The sequence below is a fragment of the Camelus dromedarius genome, chromosome 4, assembly GCF_036321535.1.
Source record: "Camelus dromedarius isolate mCamDro1 chromosome 4, mCamDro1.pat, whole genome shotgun sequence".
Lineage (NCBI taxonomy): Eukaryota > Metazoa > Chordata > Mammalia > Artiodactyla > Camelidae > Camelus > Camelus dromedarius.
Window position 1 is genome coordinate 97300009 of NC_087439.1, and position 12033 is coordinate 97312041.

The 12033-nt window shown below is 61.5% G+C and overlaps 1 protein-coding gene across 2 annotated transcripts; it reads right to left on the reverse strand.

The window, feature by feature from the left end:
• Window positions 1-4361: 4361 nt before the first annotated feature.
• OTOS (otospiralin) lies at window positions 4362-7335 on the reverse strand. Of its 2 annotated transcripts, XM_064485339.1 has the most exons (5): window positions 7071-7335; window positions 6845-6972; window positions 5279-5380; window positions 5118-5144; window positions 4362-4619 (listed from the first exon to the last, which is right to left on the reverse strand). In XM_064485339.1, the coding sequence occupies exons 3-5, from the start codon at window positions 5334-5336 to the stop codon at window positions 4435-4437; spliced, it is 270 nt and encodes an 89-aa protein (XP_064341409.1). In that variant the 5' UTR covers window positions 5337-5380; window positions 6845-6972; window positions 7071-7335; the 3' UTR covers window positions 4362-4434. The 2 variants fall into 2 exon arrangements, with proteins under 2 accessions (XP_064341409.1, XP_031308419.1); XM_031452559.2 differs by lacking the exons at window positions 6845-6972; window positions 7071-7335 and adding an exon at window positions 5649-5705.
• Window positions 7336-12033: the final 4698 nt, after the last annotated feature.

Below are 12033 nucleotides of genomic sequence, written 5' to 3' on the forward strand. Positions count from 1 at the left end.
CTAGACGCGGGAGGACGGCCGACTCTATGGTTTCCTCTTCGCCCTCTCGCCGGTCTAGACTCCGGAGGACCTCCAACTCTATGGTCCCCTCCGGCTATTAGTAGGCGGGCAGGAGCCCGCGGTTCTGACTGTCCTGATCCTGGCTGCCCCCGGTCCTGGGTGCCCCCGGTCCTGACAGTCCCCGGTCCTGGCTGTTCCCGGTCCTGGCTGCCCCTGGTCCTGACTGTTCCCGGTCCTGGCTGCCCCCGGTCCTGGCTGCCCCCAGTACTGACTGCCCCCGGTCCTGGCTGCCCCCAGTACTGACTGACCCCGGTCCTGGCTGGGGTGGACAGCCTCTCCGCCTGCCTGTCAACACGCAAGGGAAGCTGTTCGCTGACTTCATTGTGACTGGCCCTAAGGACCTGGCACAGACAGGTGCCCAAGAAATACCCAATAAAGAATGTTAGCAGTCAACAGAGTGAAAAGGCAACCCACAGAATGGGAGAAAATATTTGAAAATCATATATCTGATAAGGGGTTAATATCCAGAATGCGTAGATAATCCTAAAAATCAACAGCAAAAACCAAGCAGCCTAATTTAAAAAATCAGCAAAGGACTTGAGTAGACATTTCTCAAAACAGTTATATAAATGGCCAGTAAACCCATGAAAAGATGCTCAACGTCACCGATCTTTAGAAAAATGCAAACCACACCACCAGGAGCTACCACGGCACACCCATCAGGGTGGCCACCACCAAAACCTCCGGTTAGTAGCAAATGTTGGTGGGGAGACCGGAACTCTTGTGCACTGTTGGTCGGAAGGTAAAGCGGTGCAGCTGTTGTTGAAAACAGCACAGAAGTTCCTTAAAATTAAACGTGGACTTACTGTGTGATCTGGTAAATCCACTTCTGGGCATGTATCCAAAGGAACTGAAAGCAGGGTCTCGAGGACATATTTGTATACTTACGTTCACAGCAACATTTGTCACAACAGCCAAAATGTAGAAGCGATTCAGGTAGACATCCGGCAACATCTGAATAGTTAAGCCAAATGTGGTCCATCCATACAATCGAGTATTATTCTGCCTTTAGAAGGAAGGAAGTCTGACACTGGCTACAAAATGGATCAACTTTGAAGACATGCTTAGTGAAATGAGCTAGTCACAAAAGGAGAAACACTGCATGCGTCCACTTACATGAGGTTCTTGGGGTGGTCAAACTCAGAGACAGAAAGTCGAATGGGCCTGGGGAGTGGGGATGAGGAGCTAGTGTTTTAACGGGCACGTTGGGGAAGATGGCAGAGTCTGGATCGGCTACGTCACGGATTGTGCATTGATACATCACAATGGTTGCATTACAATGTGAATGCACTTAATGCCTCTTAAAAATAGTTAAGATAGTAAATTCATGTTATATGTATTTTATCATAAGTTTTCCAAAAAGAATGTGAATGAGGGAGAAGGGAGGGCAGGAAGGAGGGGGAAAGAAGGGTGGGGAAGGAAAGCATGAGACAGCTGAGCTAGACTGTTAGGAGTAGGTAGGCTTGGAGGCTGGGCTGCTATAGAAATGGAGGGGGGGAGGGGGCTCCAGGGAGACCGGGATTGAGCCGAGATGGAGCATGAACTGTGGCCTGGGTCAGGTGCGGGTGGACAGTGCAGGGCCCAGGAAGAAGGGAAAAGTAAGCCTCCGACGTCACCAAGACACGAGTCACCCAGCTGCCTGGGTGAAAGTCAGACCAATGAAAGCAGAGTCCATGGCACCGACAGGCTCCTCTTCTGCGCGGTTTCAAAACATGGGGCCCCTGTCCTCGTGGAGGGGAGAGCAGGGAGCAGGGCCAGCCCCAGGGGACACTGATGTTTATGGAGGAGGAGAGCCAGGGACGGCGATGTCACAGAGGTGACAGGACAGGGTGGATCGGGGGTGCCCTTGAGAGCGCCGGGGGGTTGGGGTTGTCACCGGGTGGTCACATCCAGGCCACGTCCTTTGAGAGTGAAAGGGCCCTATTCGTGACTGCGCCGGTACAGGTGTAGACGAGGAATGTCACCTGCCATCTCAGTAAACAAAGGACGCTGAGGCCATCAAGCCATCAGCCACTGCAGCCCTGGACTGCGCCCCCTGAGGGGACCCAGGATGGAGAAGGCAGGACACTGGCCCCAAGCAGCTAAGGTGCACGTGGAAGGAATGATTCAGTGAGTCCAGACTCTTGCATCTTCCTACACATAGAAAATTGCTAAGTTCACGTCTGATTTTCTTTAATTAGCAGTAATCTTTAATGTTCCAGCTACCTGGGGTGTTTTTGCAAAAATTCCTGTGTACCCCAGTTCCTTCCTTGCCTCTCCGGAGCTGAGAGGCTGTGTCCCGGGAGTCAGCCCTCAGTGAGTCCGCCAGGTGGAGCGGAATGCTCAACTCTTAGCTCGTGCTTTTCTCTCTTTCTTTTTTTTTTTTTCAGTTGACTCAGGCATCGGCTGCTGGGCACCGTGGGCGTGTGGTCCCCCAGGCCACCCCTGACCAAGGCCGGGAGGAGAAGACCTTGGCTGTGGGTGATGCTTGCTGGACTCCAGGGAGGAGGGCTGAGGGGCGAAGGGGCTGAGGATGTGGACGGGAGGTGGAGGGGTCCCCCACCAGGTCTGACTTTGAGGGGAAACCAGGAGGGGGTGCACAGCAGAGAACTGAGGCTGTGTGTACGGAGGTGAACGGGGTGGGTGACGGCCAAGTCGGAGTCCTGAACACGGAGTGAGGCGTCCCTGGGGCCACGGGGCAGGCAGGGCGTCTGCGGACGGCTGCTTGGGGCGGGCATTTCTTCTGAGAAAAGAGGGGGGACGACTGGGCCTGTGAAGACACCGAGTGCAGCTGTGTGTCCCTGGCAGCTGTGAGAGTCACTGAGGGGACAGAGTTCTGGCCAGGACTCCCTGGGGCTTCCCCTGAAGGCATGCAGGGTTGCGGTCCCCTGAGCAGCCTGTGGGGAAGCTGGGCTGTCCATTCTCTGATGCTTGATGTAACTTGGGTTGTGAAAAGCCAAGTGGCGTGTAAATGTCCACACACACACACTCACAGGGCAACACCATGGAAACCTGCGGTCCAGGTAGTGAGGGAGCCTTTGGTCTGACACCTTCGGCTGAGGCCCAGCTGCCCGCCGTGGGCCTGTGTGAGACAGGACCTTTTAGGTTTGGTTGTTACACAGTGAATTTACAGAAGCAAATTCAAACTAGCTCAAGGGGAAAGGAGACAACGAATGCAGTGGTTTTCCCCAAAGCGACTGGCTAAGCCAGCGGAGTCTTCCTCTTGAGAATCTGAGCTGGGACATGGGGAGGGACCTGCCCGTTGGCCACAGGAGGTGGAGGTGAGGGCGGAGGGCTGGAGCCAGGGGGCGGCCATGGGGGCCACTGAGGTCAGTGCCTGGACGCTCAGGCCCTCCGCCTCCCCGGGTCCCTCCCAGCCCGGCCGGGTGTCTGTGCCGGGGTCCCAGGAGGGTACCCCCCGACCCCTCCCGTCGCTCTGAGAGCCCTCAGAATAACCCCTTGTGGCTTGACACCTGCGAGGCCGGCCTGCAGGCCCTCGGGACCGGCCGCAGGACGAGCGCCAGCCCCTCCCGGGTCCCCAGCACGCAACACGCCGCACCCGAGTTCCACAAAGCCGTGCACGCTTCTTGCCCGGCGTGACAGTTTCTGTCGTTCGGTGTCAGGGCAACTATTAGTGTCTCTAGTTAAATAGGGAGCGTTTCTATCATTTTATTTTTAAAGAAAAGCTGGCTGCGGCCCCTGGAACCGATTTCGTCACCATGTGCCGGGGTGTGAGCTGCAGCCGGCAGAGCGCGGTCCCAGGGAGGAAGGACAGTCCCCGAGACCCCGTCCGGCTCCCTGCCATCCTTCACCTCCCACGGGCCGGGGCGGGCAGCCCCCCCCCCCCAAGTCCCCGAACCCGCAGCGCTGGCAGGCGTGTTCCCGGGACCGTCAGCCTGCAGACCCCGCACCCAGGGCCCCGGCGTCCTCACCGCCGGCTCTGACCCTGCTGTGCACTGACTCGGGAGGGCACCGGGGGTGAGGGGTGGTGCCTCCAGCCCAGGGTGGCTGCTGTGGGTCTGGCTGCTGCCCAGCCAGGTGGCCAAGGGTGGGGGCTCCGGGACACGGCTGCCTGGACAGGGTCCAGGTCCCCTCAACAAGCCGGGCAGTTCCCTGGTGTCTGTTTCCCCCACCTACACGCCGGGGCGCCCTCCTAGGCTCGGTGTGAGGATTAGAGGGGAGGGCAGCTGGTGCCCTGTGGACAGAAGTCGCACACAAGCCTGTCCAGGAAGCGTTCCCTGACAGTCATGGGGGCCAGGCTGACTCGCAAATGAGAGAGTAAATACAGCTTCTGGAAAGAAAACCAGGGTGTGTGTCATGCACTTGAGTCAGGAGTTTATTGAGTGCGAGGCTGGCCTGGCTCCCCCGGGGTGGGGGCTCTGCCCGCCCGGGACCTCACTCCTCCCGGTAGGGGACGTGGAAGCCCAGGGTGGTCCCCAGGGGGAAGTGGGCGAAGAAGGTGCGGGCCATGTCCTCCAGCTGGGGGTAGGCCCCCAGGGCCTGGAGTTGCTGCACGTAGTTCCAGAAGTCGGAGGTGGAGAAAGGCCAGTAGGGCATGGCCGGCAGCTCCGCGTAGGGGTCTGGAGGGCAGGACAGCCTGGCTCAGGGGCTGGGCCATCCCGTCGCATCCCGCCCGGAGGCACCTGAGCCTGGTCATCTGAGATACAGTGGGGGTAACCCAGGCCCTGCCCCTCAGGACCCCTGGTCTGGGGGACAAAGAGGGGAGAAGGAGGGGAGTCTGGCCCCTGGCCTGGGGATACTGAGCTGGGAAACACCCTGGTGGGGATGTGGGGGCATCCAGGTGGGATTTCAGAGGAGACCACAGCTCCCAGCCTTGGAGTCTGATGCTCTGCACTGAGGTGGGGCTAGGGGTCTGCGCAGGGGAATGCCCCAGGTCCTCGGAGGCTCAGGGGGCCCTTCCTGCCCCATATGTCCCCCGTGGCTGGAGGACGGGGCCCAGGGAAGAGGCTCCAATCCCTCTGCCTGTGTGGCTCCTGGTGCCGCCCAACCCCTCCCCTTCCCCACTCCCACCCCACCCTGGACATGCGCAAGACCAGAAGTGGGAGAGCAGTTCGTACCTCCTTCCTCCTGCACAGGCTTGGCCCCTGCGACAGAAGGGGAGAGCAGTCACCCCAGAGGGCCCCCAGGGCAGGACCCCCCTGCCCAGTGGTGCCCCAGTGCCCCGGGGGATGATGGGAGAGCAACAGGAACAGCACAGGTGGACAGAGCAGCCCCTCACCTGCCAGAGGCCCCAGCAGGAGGCAGAGGGCCAGCCCAGGCACCAGGCAGGACCTCATCTTCCCAGGCCTGTCCCCCACTGACCGACGGCACTCAGGTCCACCTGCAGCAGGAGGAACCCAGACAGGCGAGACCACCCAGCCCTCAGGTCCCCAGCTTCTTCCCGCCATGCCTCAGTGGGCAGCTCCCGGGAAAACAGCCCGAGCAGCAGACAAGTTCTTAGTGTTTTTATGGCAACGTCGACTTCAGTGGCGTCAAACCATCCTTCTGAGGCTAAACCCACAATTCAGTTGGCCTTGTTTAATGTCACTATTTTTAAGGGACGTCCCCGGCATCTGCCCGAGGGTACAGTCTGCCCGCCCCGAGGTTACCTGCAGCTCCGGCCCCTCAGCCTCCTCTGGGCAGCCTGATGGACGTCTGCTGCCAACACACGGGCGCCTCTTTTATAACAGGCCGGGGACGGGGGCGGGGGGAGCAGGGTACCACCTCTGTGAACTGTCACACTGAATGTTTCATCCCCAGCCAGAGGACTGAGGACTTCTGTGACCCTGCTGGCAGCAGGCAACCACTTCTGGGAATCTGATCCAAAGATCAAATGAAGAGAAAAACATCTTTGCACAGGCCTAAGGTTTTTAGGACTGAATTCAACACTGGCACTCAAAATAAACCCGCTTTCCTGTTCACCGGGAGAGGCTGTTTCTGGCAAAGAAGACCCAGCAGAATGTAGGGCTTCGGACCTCAGCTCCACCAGGACCTGCTCACGTGTCCGCACCCAGGTGACGAGGGCTGCTCTTCCCTGAAAATGCCCTGACCTCCAGGGAGGGTCCCTGCGAGGTCATCTGTCCACCCACGCTGCTGCCCCGTGCCAGATTGAATGTTGGGTTTTATTTTCGGAAATCTGGATCCTATGCCTACAAAAGGCAAATTACTTTAAGGGAGCTGTACTGGGGTCCTCAGGTGGGCACTGGGTAACTGTGTCAGGGTCCCCAAGACCACTGGGGCTCGATTCACTCGGGGCCCCCAGGACCCAGCGGAGGCCGCACTCAGGCTGCGTTCAGGACGGAGAGCGGGAACAAGGCAGCCTCAGTGACAGGAAGAGGAGCACGGCGGGGCGGGCGGGGGGAGAAGTCGGGGACCAGGCTGAGCTTCCAGAGCCCCCTCCCCGCACACGACACGCTCAGTGCCCGCCACCAGCTGTGTGACACGGGAGGTGCCGTCCACCCCGCAGGGCCCCGGGGCTGTCCTGGGGGTGGTCCCGGGCACCCGTGCCTGGTGGGGACCCACTCCCAGGAGGAAGCGGCTCTCACACGAGCCACAGTTGCACCAACCTTTAGGGGCAGCCGGGCGCTCCCAGCCCCCCCCCCCCCCCGGCCCCGGCCAGCCTCGCGGGCCAGCCTTTCTGAGGGGGCAGGCGGGCCTGCTCGCTAACCCTCTTCTGCACAGCCTAGAACTTTCTGGTTTCTTATCTGCTCCCGGGCTGGAAATTTTAAGCTCCGAGCACATCATTTTCTTTTCCCAAATTCTCCAGCGCTTTTTGAAAACCGCCAAGCAAGCCCGCAGTCCTTACCCCTTGTTTCCACTAGAGGGGGCTGTGGCAGCGGCTGCCTGGTCTCCCGCAGCTGCACCTCCTGTCGGCGCTTGGCTTCGGGGCTGGAGTTTGCTCTCGCTGCTGCGGCCGACGCAGGCCCTTGAGCCCTGCAAATGGCACCACTGATGTCAGGCCTGAGAACCGGTTCCCGATGCCATCCTGACGGCTGAAATCCCCCGGGCCCCTCCCGGCTCCCACGCCCTACCCAGCGGGGCCGCTAGGTGTGCTACGGGACGCAGGGCGCGCGGTCTGTGTGGGACCAGACCGTATGCAGTGGAGGAGGCCGGGGCGGAGCAGAGGCAGTGAATTCCGGCCGCGGCGAAGGACCCCTGCGTGGGTCTCCAGCCTGCACGGTGCGGCCCAGCGTCCCGGTGTCCTGCAGGGGGGGTGCGGCGCTGGGCCGGGCACCGGGCGGCGAGGACCAGCCGGGCCCCGCCCCCACCGGGACCGCGCAGCGCGCGCTGTGAGCGACTCCACGTCGGAGGACGATGTGCCCACGTTCCTACGGTGACAGGAACAGCGACGTGAAGTCACAAGTGCTGTGTCTTTCTATTTACTTACCAAAAACACTACATGGAGAAGAACCTACAGGCGATGAGCAGTAACGGTGTTGGGGTGGGGCTGTGGGCACGTATGTTTCTCCTTCTTTCTGGTTATAGATTTTCCGTAATTTATGACTTTCATGTAGGGGAAAATCTTTTTTAAAAATAGCACCATAGCTCCCTGTCACTTAGCATTCTGACGGCTGTCCGGGGTCAGCCTCCTGGACCTTTCACCCGCGCACCTCCCCACCCCCACGTCCACCCCCGCACCCCCCGCACCTCTTCTCTCTTCCTGAGTTCTTCAGGCCGCTCTCCCTGCTGGCCTGCACACAGACTCTCCTGGGCCCCACCTGGAGGGCTCTGCCTGGAGGGACCCCACCTGGGGAACCTCCCCTGGGGAAGTGCACCAGGAGAGTCCCATCACCTGGGCCCAGTCCTTGCCCCTGGGAGCACGGCCCCTGGCCCTGCAGTGACCCCTGCTGGGGCCCCGCACAGCCGGCCTCGTCTCGTTCCTGTCCCGTGAGGCCCCAGAGCAGCGGCTCTCACACTCTGGACAGATGGCCCAGGGGTCCCATTTCTGCAGTTCTGGCTGAGCAGGCTGCGGGCAGAGCCTAGGGTTCTGCACTCCCCGCAAGCCCCCAGGCGCTGTCTGCCCTGTGGCCCAGAACACACTAGGGTAGTGAGGCATGTCTCCCCCTGGGCAGTGTCAGAATCACCCGTGGGGCAGGTCAGAATGCAGGCCCTGGGCCCCCACCTCTCAGAATCCTGATCCAGGAGCTCAGGGGTGGAGCCAGGACTCTGCCTTTCCATCCTGTTACCAGGAGTGCTGAGCAGATCCGGGGCAAGGCTGTGAGAGCTGCTGCCCAAAGACATTCTGAACCCTGGGAGCACGTGGGGGCACCTGCAGGGCTTCGGAGCAGTGGGGGGTCCAGCCCCGCCTCTAACACAGGGCTCCAAGGTGATGGGTCAGGGGTGGGACCCAGGTTGGTGTTTGTGTGTCTCCTGGGCAACTCCGATCTGAAGTCTGGTTGACGGCCACCCCGTCTGGTGGGTCAGGACCCCTCGCCCCTGCTTTGCACAGGACCCTCCCTGTGGACACATCCGAGGCCTCTGAAGGCCCCGCCTTCCCGTGGTGAGAAGCCCTGGTTGCACAAGACGGGTCTTGGTGACAAGTGGACAAGAGCTGCCTGTCTGCCTCGGGTGCTAACTGTGCGGAGGGCAGTAGCCGGCTGCGGGGTCCTGCCAGCCGCGCGGGAAGGGGGAGCCGGGCGGCTGACCCGGGGAGCTTCCCTGCTGCTCCCCCTGCACCAGGTGAGGCCTAGGGCCTGTCCTCCCCGGCCTGGGCCGCAGATGCTCCCATTAGGAGGTCTCAGGGCGCCCCCTGCTGCCAGCTCAGGAACACCAAGCATAGCCTCTGGCTAAGGTGGCTGAGCCCTGCACACACCCGGCCCGCGGCCCGTGCCCTGAGGACGAGTGCCCCGCACACCTCGCGTCTCCTGGAAGGGTGGGCGGACGCTCAGGTCACAGCCCTTCCAGCTGTCCCATCACAAGCCAGACCTTTGTTCACAACTAAGTCCTAAAGCCACAGGTCCTCCCGGACACGGGCTGCCCTGTACTGTGCTCCCTGGAGGGTCCTCCTCCCTGAACCCCTCCCAAGGCCACCATCAGTCCAGGCCCCCACCGGTGGTCTTGATCGCACTGCTCAGCCAGTCCAGCCTGGAAGCCTCACCCCGGCCGCTGGCTGGCTCCCAGGGACCCTCTGGCCAGCTCGCCTTTGGGCATCTGGACTGTGCCCGCTGCTTGAGCGCTGGGGGCCTTACTCACGGCCCCCTCCCCTCCTCTCTCCTCCTCTGGAGCCTTCGCCGTCTCCCATCCATGGTCACTTTGTCCCACATCTGCACTCCCAGCAGGTGACCCTGCCCTCCTGCTTGGCCACTTCCTTTCTGAGCTCAAAGCTCACCTGGAACAGCTCCAGGCCCGGGTGGGTGGGGCTGGCTGAGAGCGGACTCAACACCTGCGCACGGGCAGTGGGTCCACCTCGTTAGTGTGAGAGCCGCGTCCTGCCAGCCGTGTTCCACAGCTGGGATCTTGGGCGGCACATCCTGGGAATGGGCTGCAGGGGGCGCCGCTCTCGCTGAAATGCAAGGCTGGACAGCCGGTCAAAGCCGCCAAGGCACAGCTTAGATCTGAAGTTAAGTGCCTAGGGCCCATGTGATTCTTCTCAAAAGTCTTTCCTTCCTTTCGCCGATTTGTGAGAATTTCTGTCCAGGTCCTGGGTCGGTCCACGAGAAGGCGTCTCCTGAGCCGAGGGACCCTGGCCTGGGGTGGACTGAGGCCGCGGCAGTGGGGACCCACCCAGAGCCCGGGGTGGACAGATGAAGTGCAGGACACCCGGAAGCTGCAAAGTAGTCACTGGCTACTTGAAGCCCTAACCTAGCCAGGCCTGTGTTTGTCCTTGTAACTGTCAGTCCCGCGCAGCCAGAGCCCTGTGGCCCTGCCTGGCCCCTGGCGCCGAGCGCAGGCCCTGGCCATGAGCCAAGGTTTTGGGCTCAGGCGGGAAGTGAGAGGGGGCTCCAGCCCCGGAGGTGGAGCAGACACAAGAGGGGCTTTTCCGAGATGCTTCCCCCTGGAGCATCACAAGGTTCGTGGTCACCATGAGGGCCGGGCTGGTGCGCTGCAGCCCTGAGCTCCCCCATCAGCAAAGCTCCAGCCTAGCACACTGGTGTCTGAGCAGCTGGCTAGAGCTGGCCCTGCTGAGCTCGTCACAGAGCGAGCCGGACAGAGCTGGAGAGCTGGGGCGGACTGTGCTGGCCGAGTCCCCCTTCTCTCAAGCTTGGGGCCTGGGGGCCTCAGGGCTGGGATGGGGACATGGGGAGGCCATGCCCCAAAGTCCCAGGACTCCAGGCAGGAGAAGCACTGGTGTTAGACGTGAGCTGTGACAGTGCCAGGACTTCTGACGTGCCCACACGGTTCAGGCTGTGCCCCCAGGTGCCACAGACTCCTGTGCACCAGGTCATTCTACTGGAAATACTGCCTCAGAAGGCAGCCTGGGGCCTCAGCACCATGGTGGTACAGGAATCGTGTCCAGGCCGTAGGTGGGGCCCCAGCTGGGTGGGAGGAAAGGGACCTGGAGGGAGAGACCCGTGGTCCCCAACCATGAGAGCAAAAGGAAGCAGAGAGCGTGGGGGCCGCCCAGTCCTCCTCCTCCATGGGCTCACACCCCAACACCGCAGGGCACCGTCAGCGTTGCCTTAGGGTGGGTGAGCGCCAGCACGCTGTCTGGGACGTGGTCCCACGGAGCCCAGTGGGAGTCTGGGCGGAGCTGTGAACAGCAGGGGGGCAGATGCAGGAACAGGTATGTACTGCTGCCCACCCGGGGGGCTTCCGAGACCCCAGACCAGAGGAGGCGCTGATCTGTGGTCTTCTGTGTGCACTGGTTGGGGGTTATCCTTGGGGGATGACTTCCCCAATTCCAGGTGTGGAGGGCCCCTTGGGCTCCTGCAGGCGTCAGAGCTGGGGTCTCCGAGAAGCTTGGGGAGCGGGGAGCAGGGGGAGGGCGCTGCAGGGCAGGTGAGGCCTGGACAGAGCTCGGCGCTGTGGCTGAGGCTGAGCCGGGGGTGGGAGGGGCGCAGTGGGCTGGGGCCGCCCCAGACCTTCAATTCCCCCAGCACGCATGTCCCCTGAGGACACGGCGCAGTGCCCCAAGGCCTGACCAGAGCTGAGTCTGGGTCCGAACTCCACCTGTGTCAGAGCCAGACTCAGTGATCTGGGTGCAGGAAGGCACGGTGAGCCTCAGTGGGCAAGCAGCTCACCTCTATGATAAAACACTGCGACACTCAGGTGACGCCATTCCTGGGGGTGTCTTCCTTCCGGCTTCATCTGCTAAGGGCTTGGCGTGGTCGCAGTGTTCTCCGTGCCAGACCCTCTGTGGACCATCCACCGAGATCCTCCGCTCCTGGTGCGGTGGGATCGGCTCCTATTGCCCAACTCACTGGGGAGAAAACCAAGGCTATCAGGGTTGGAGACCAGCCGGAGCCGACAGTAAACAGTGGCAGCGCGGCCACTCTCCTTCCTGTGCCATCACACACCATGACCCCGTGTGCACACCTGCCCCCTCTGCAGTCTCATTCAGAAGGCCCTGCCCTGGAGCCTCAGCATTCCAAACGCATTTCCGGGCATCACCATGTGGCTGGTTTGCTGAGGGCCCCTGGGTTGCAAGAAGCTGATGTGTCCAGTGGCTGCCCAGACAGAACCGTCTGGCCTGTCCCAGGAGCCACGTGCTCCCAGGTTCTGCCGCAGATTCACTGCTGTGGCTCGAGGCCAGCCCGGCCAGGTCTCTGTCCTCAAGAAGCCCAGAGGACTTTTTAAACTGTGGCTTTTTGAAGACAGCCCACGGGCTCCTGAGACTGACCGGAGCAGAAGGACAGCAGCTTACTGGACAGTTGCCTACGTTTAAATGTGTCCAGCACTGTGGGGTCCAGGCCACAGGGCTAGCATGCCTGCTTCAGGCCGGCCTCTCTGAGGGGAGGAGCCAGCGAGGTCCTGGGTCAGAGAGGATGCCCTCCCCTCTGGCCTGGCTCAGATGCCCCAGCCCACTCCCCAGCCCTCTTCTTCCAGGCTCTCTCG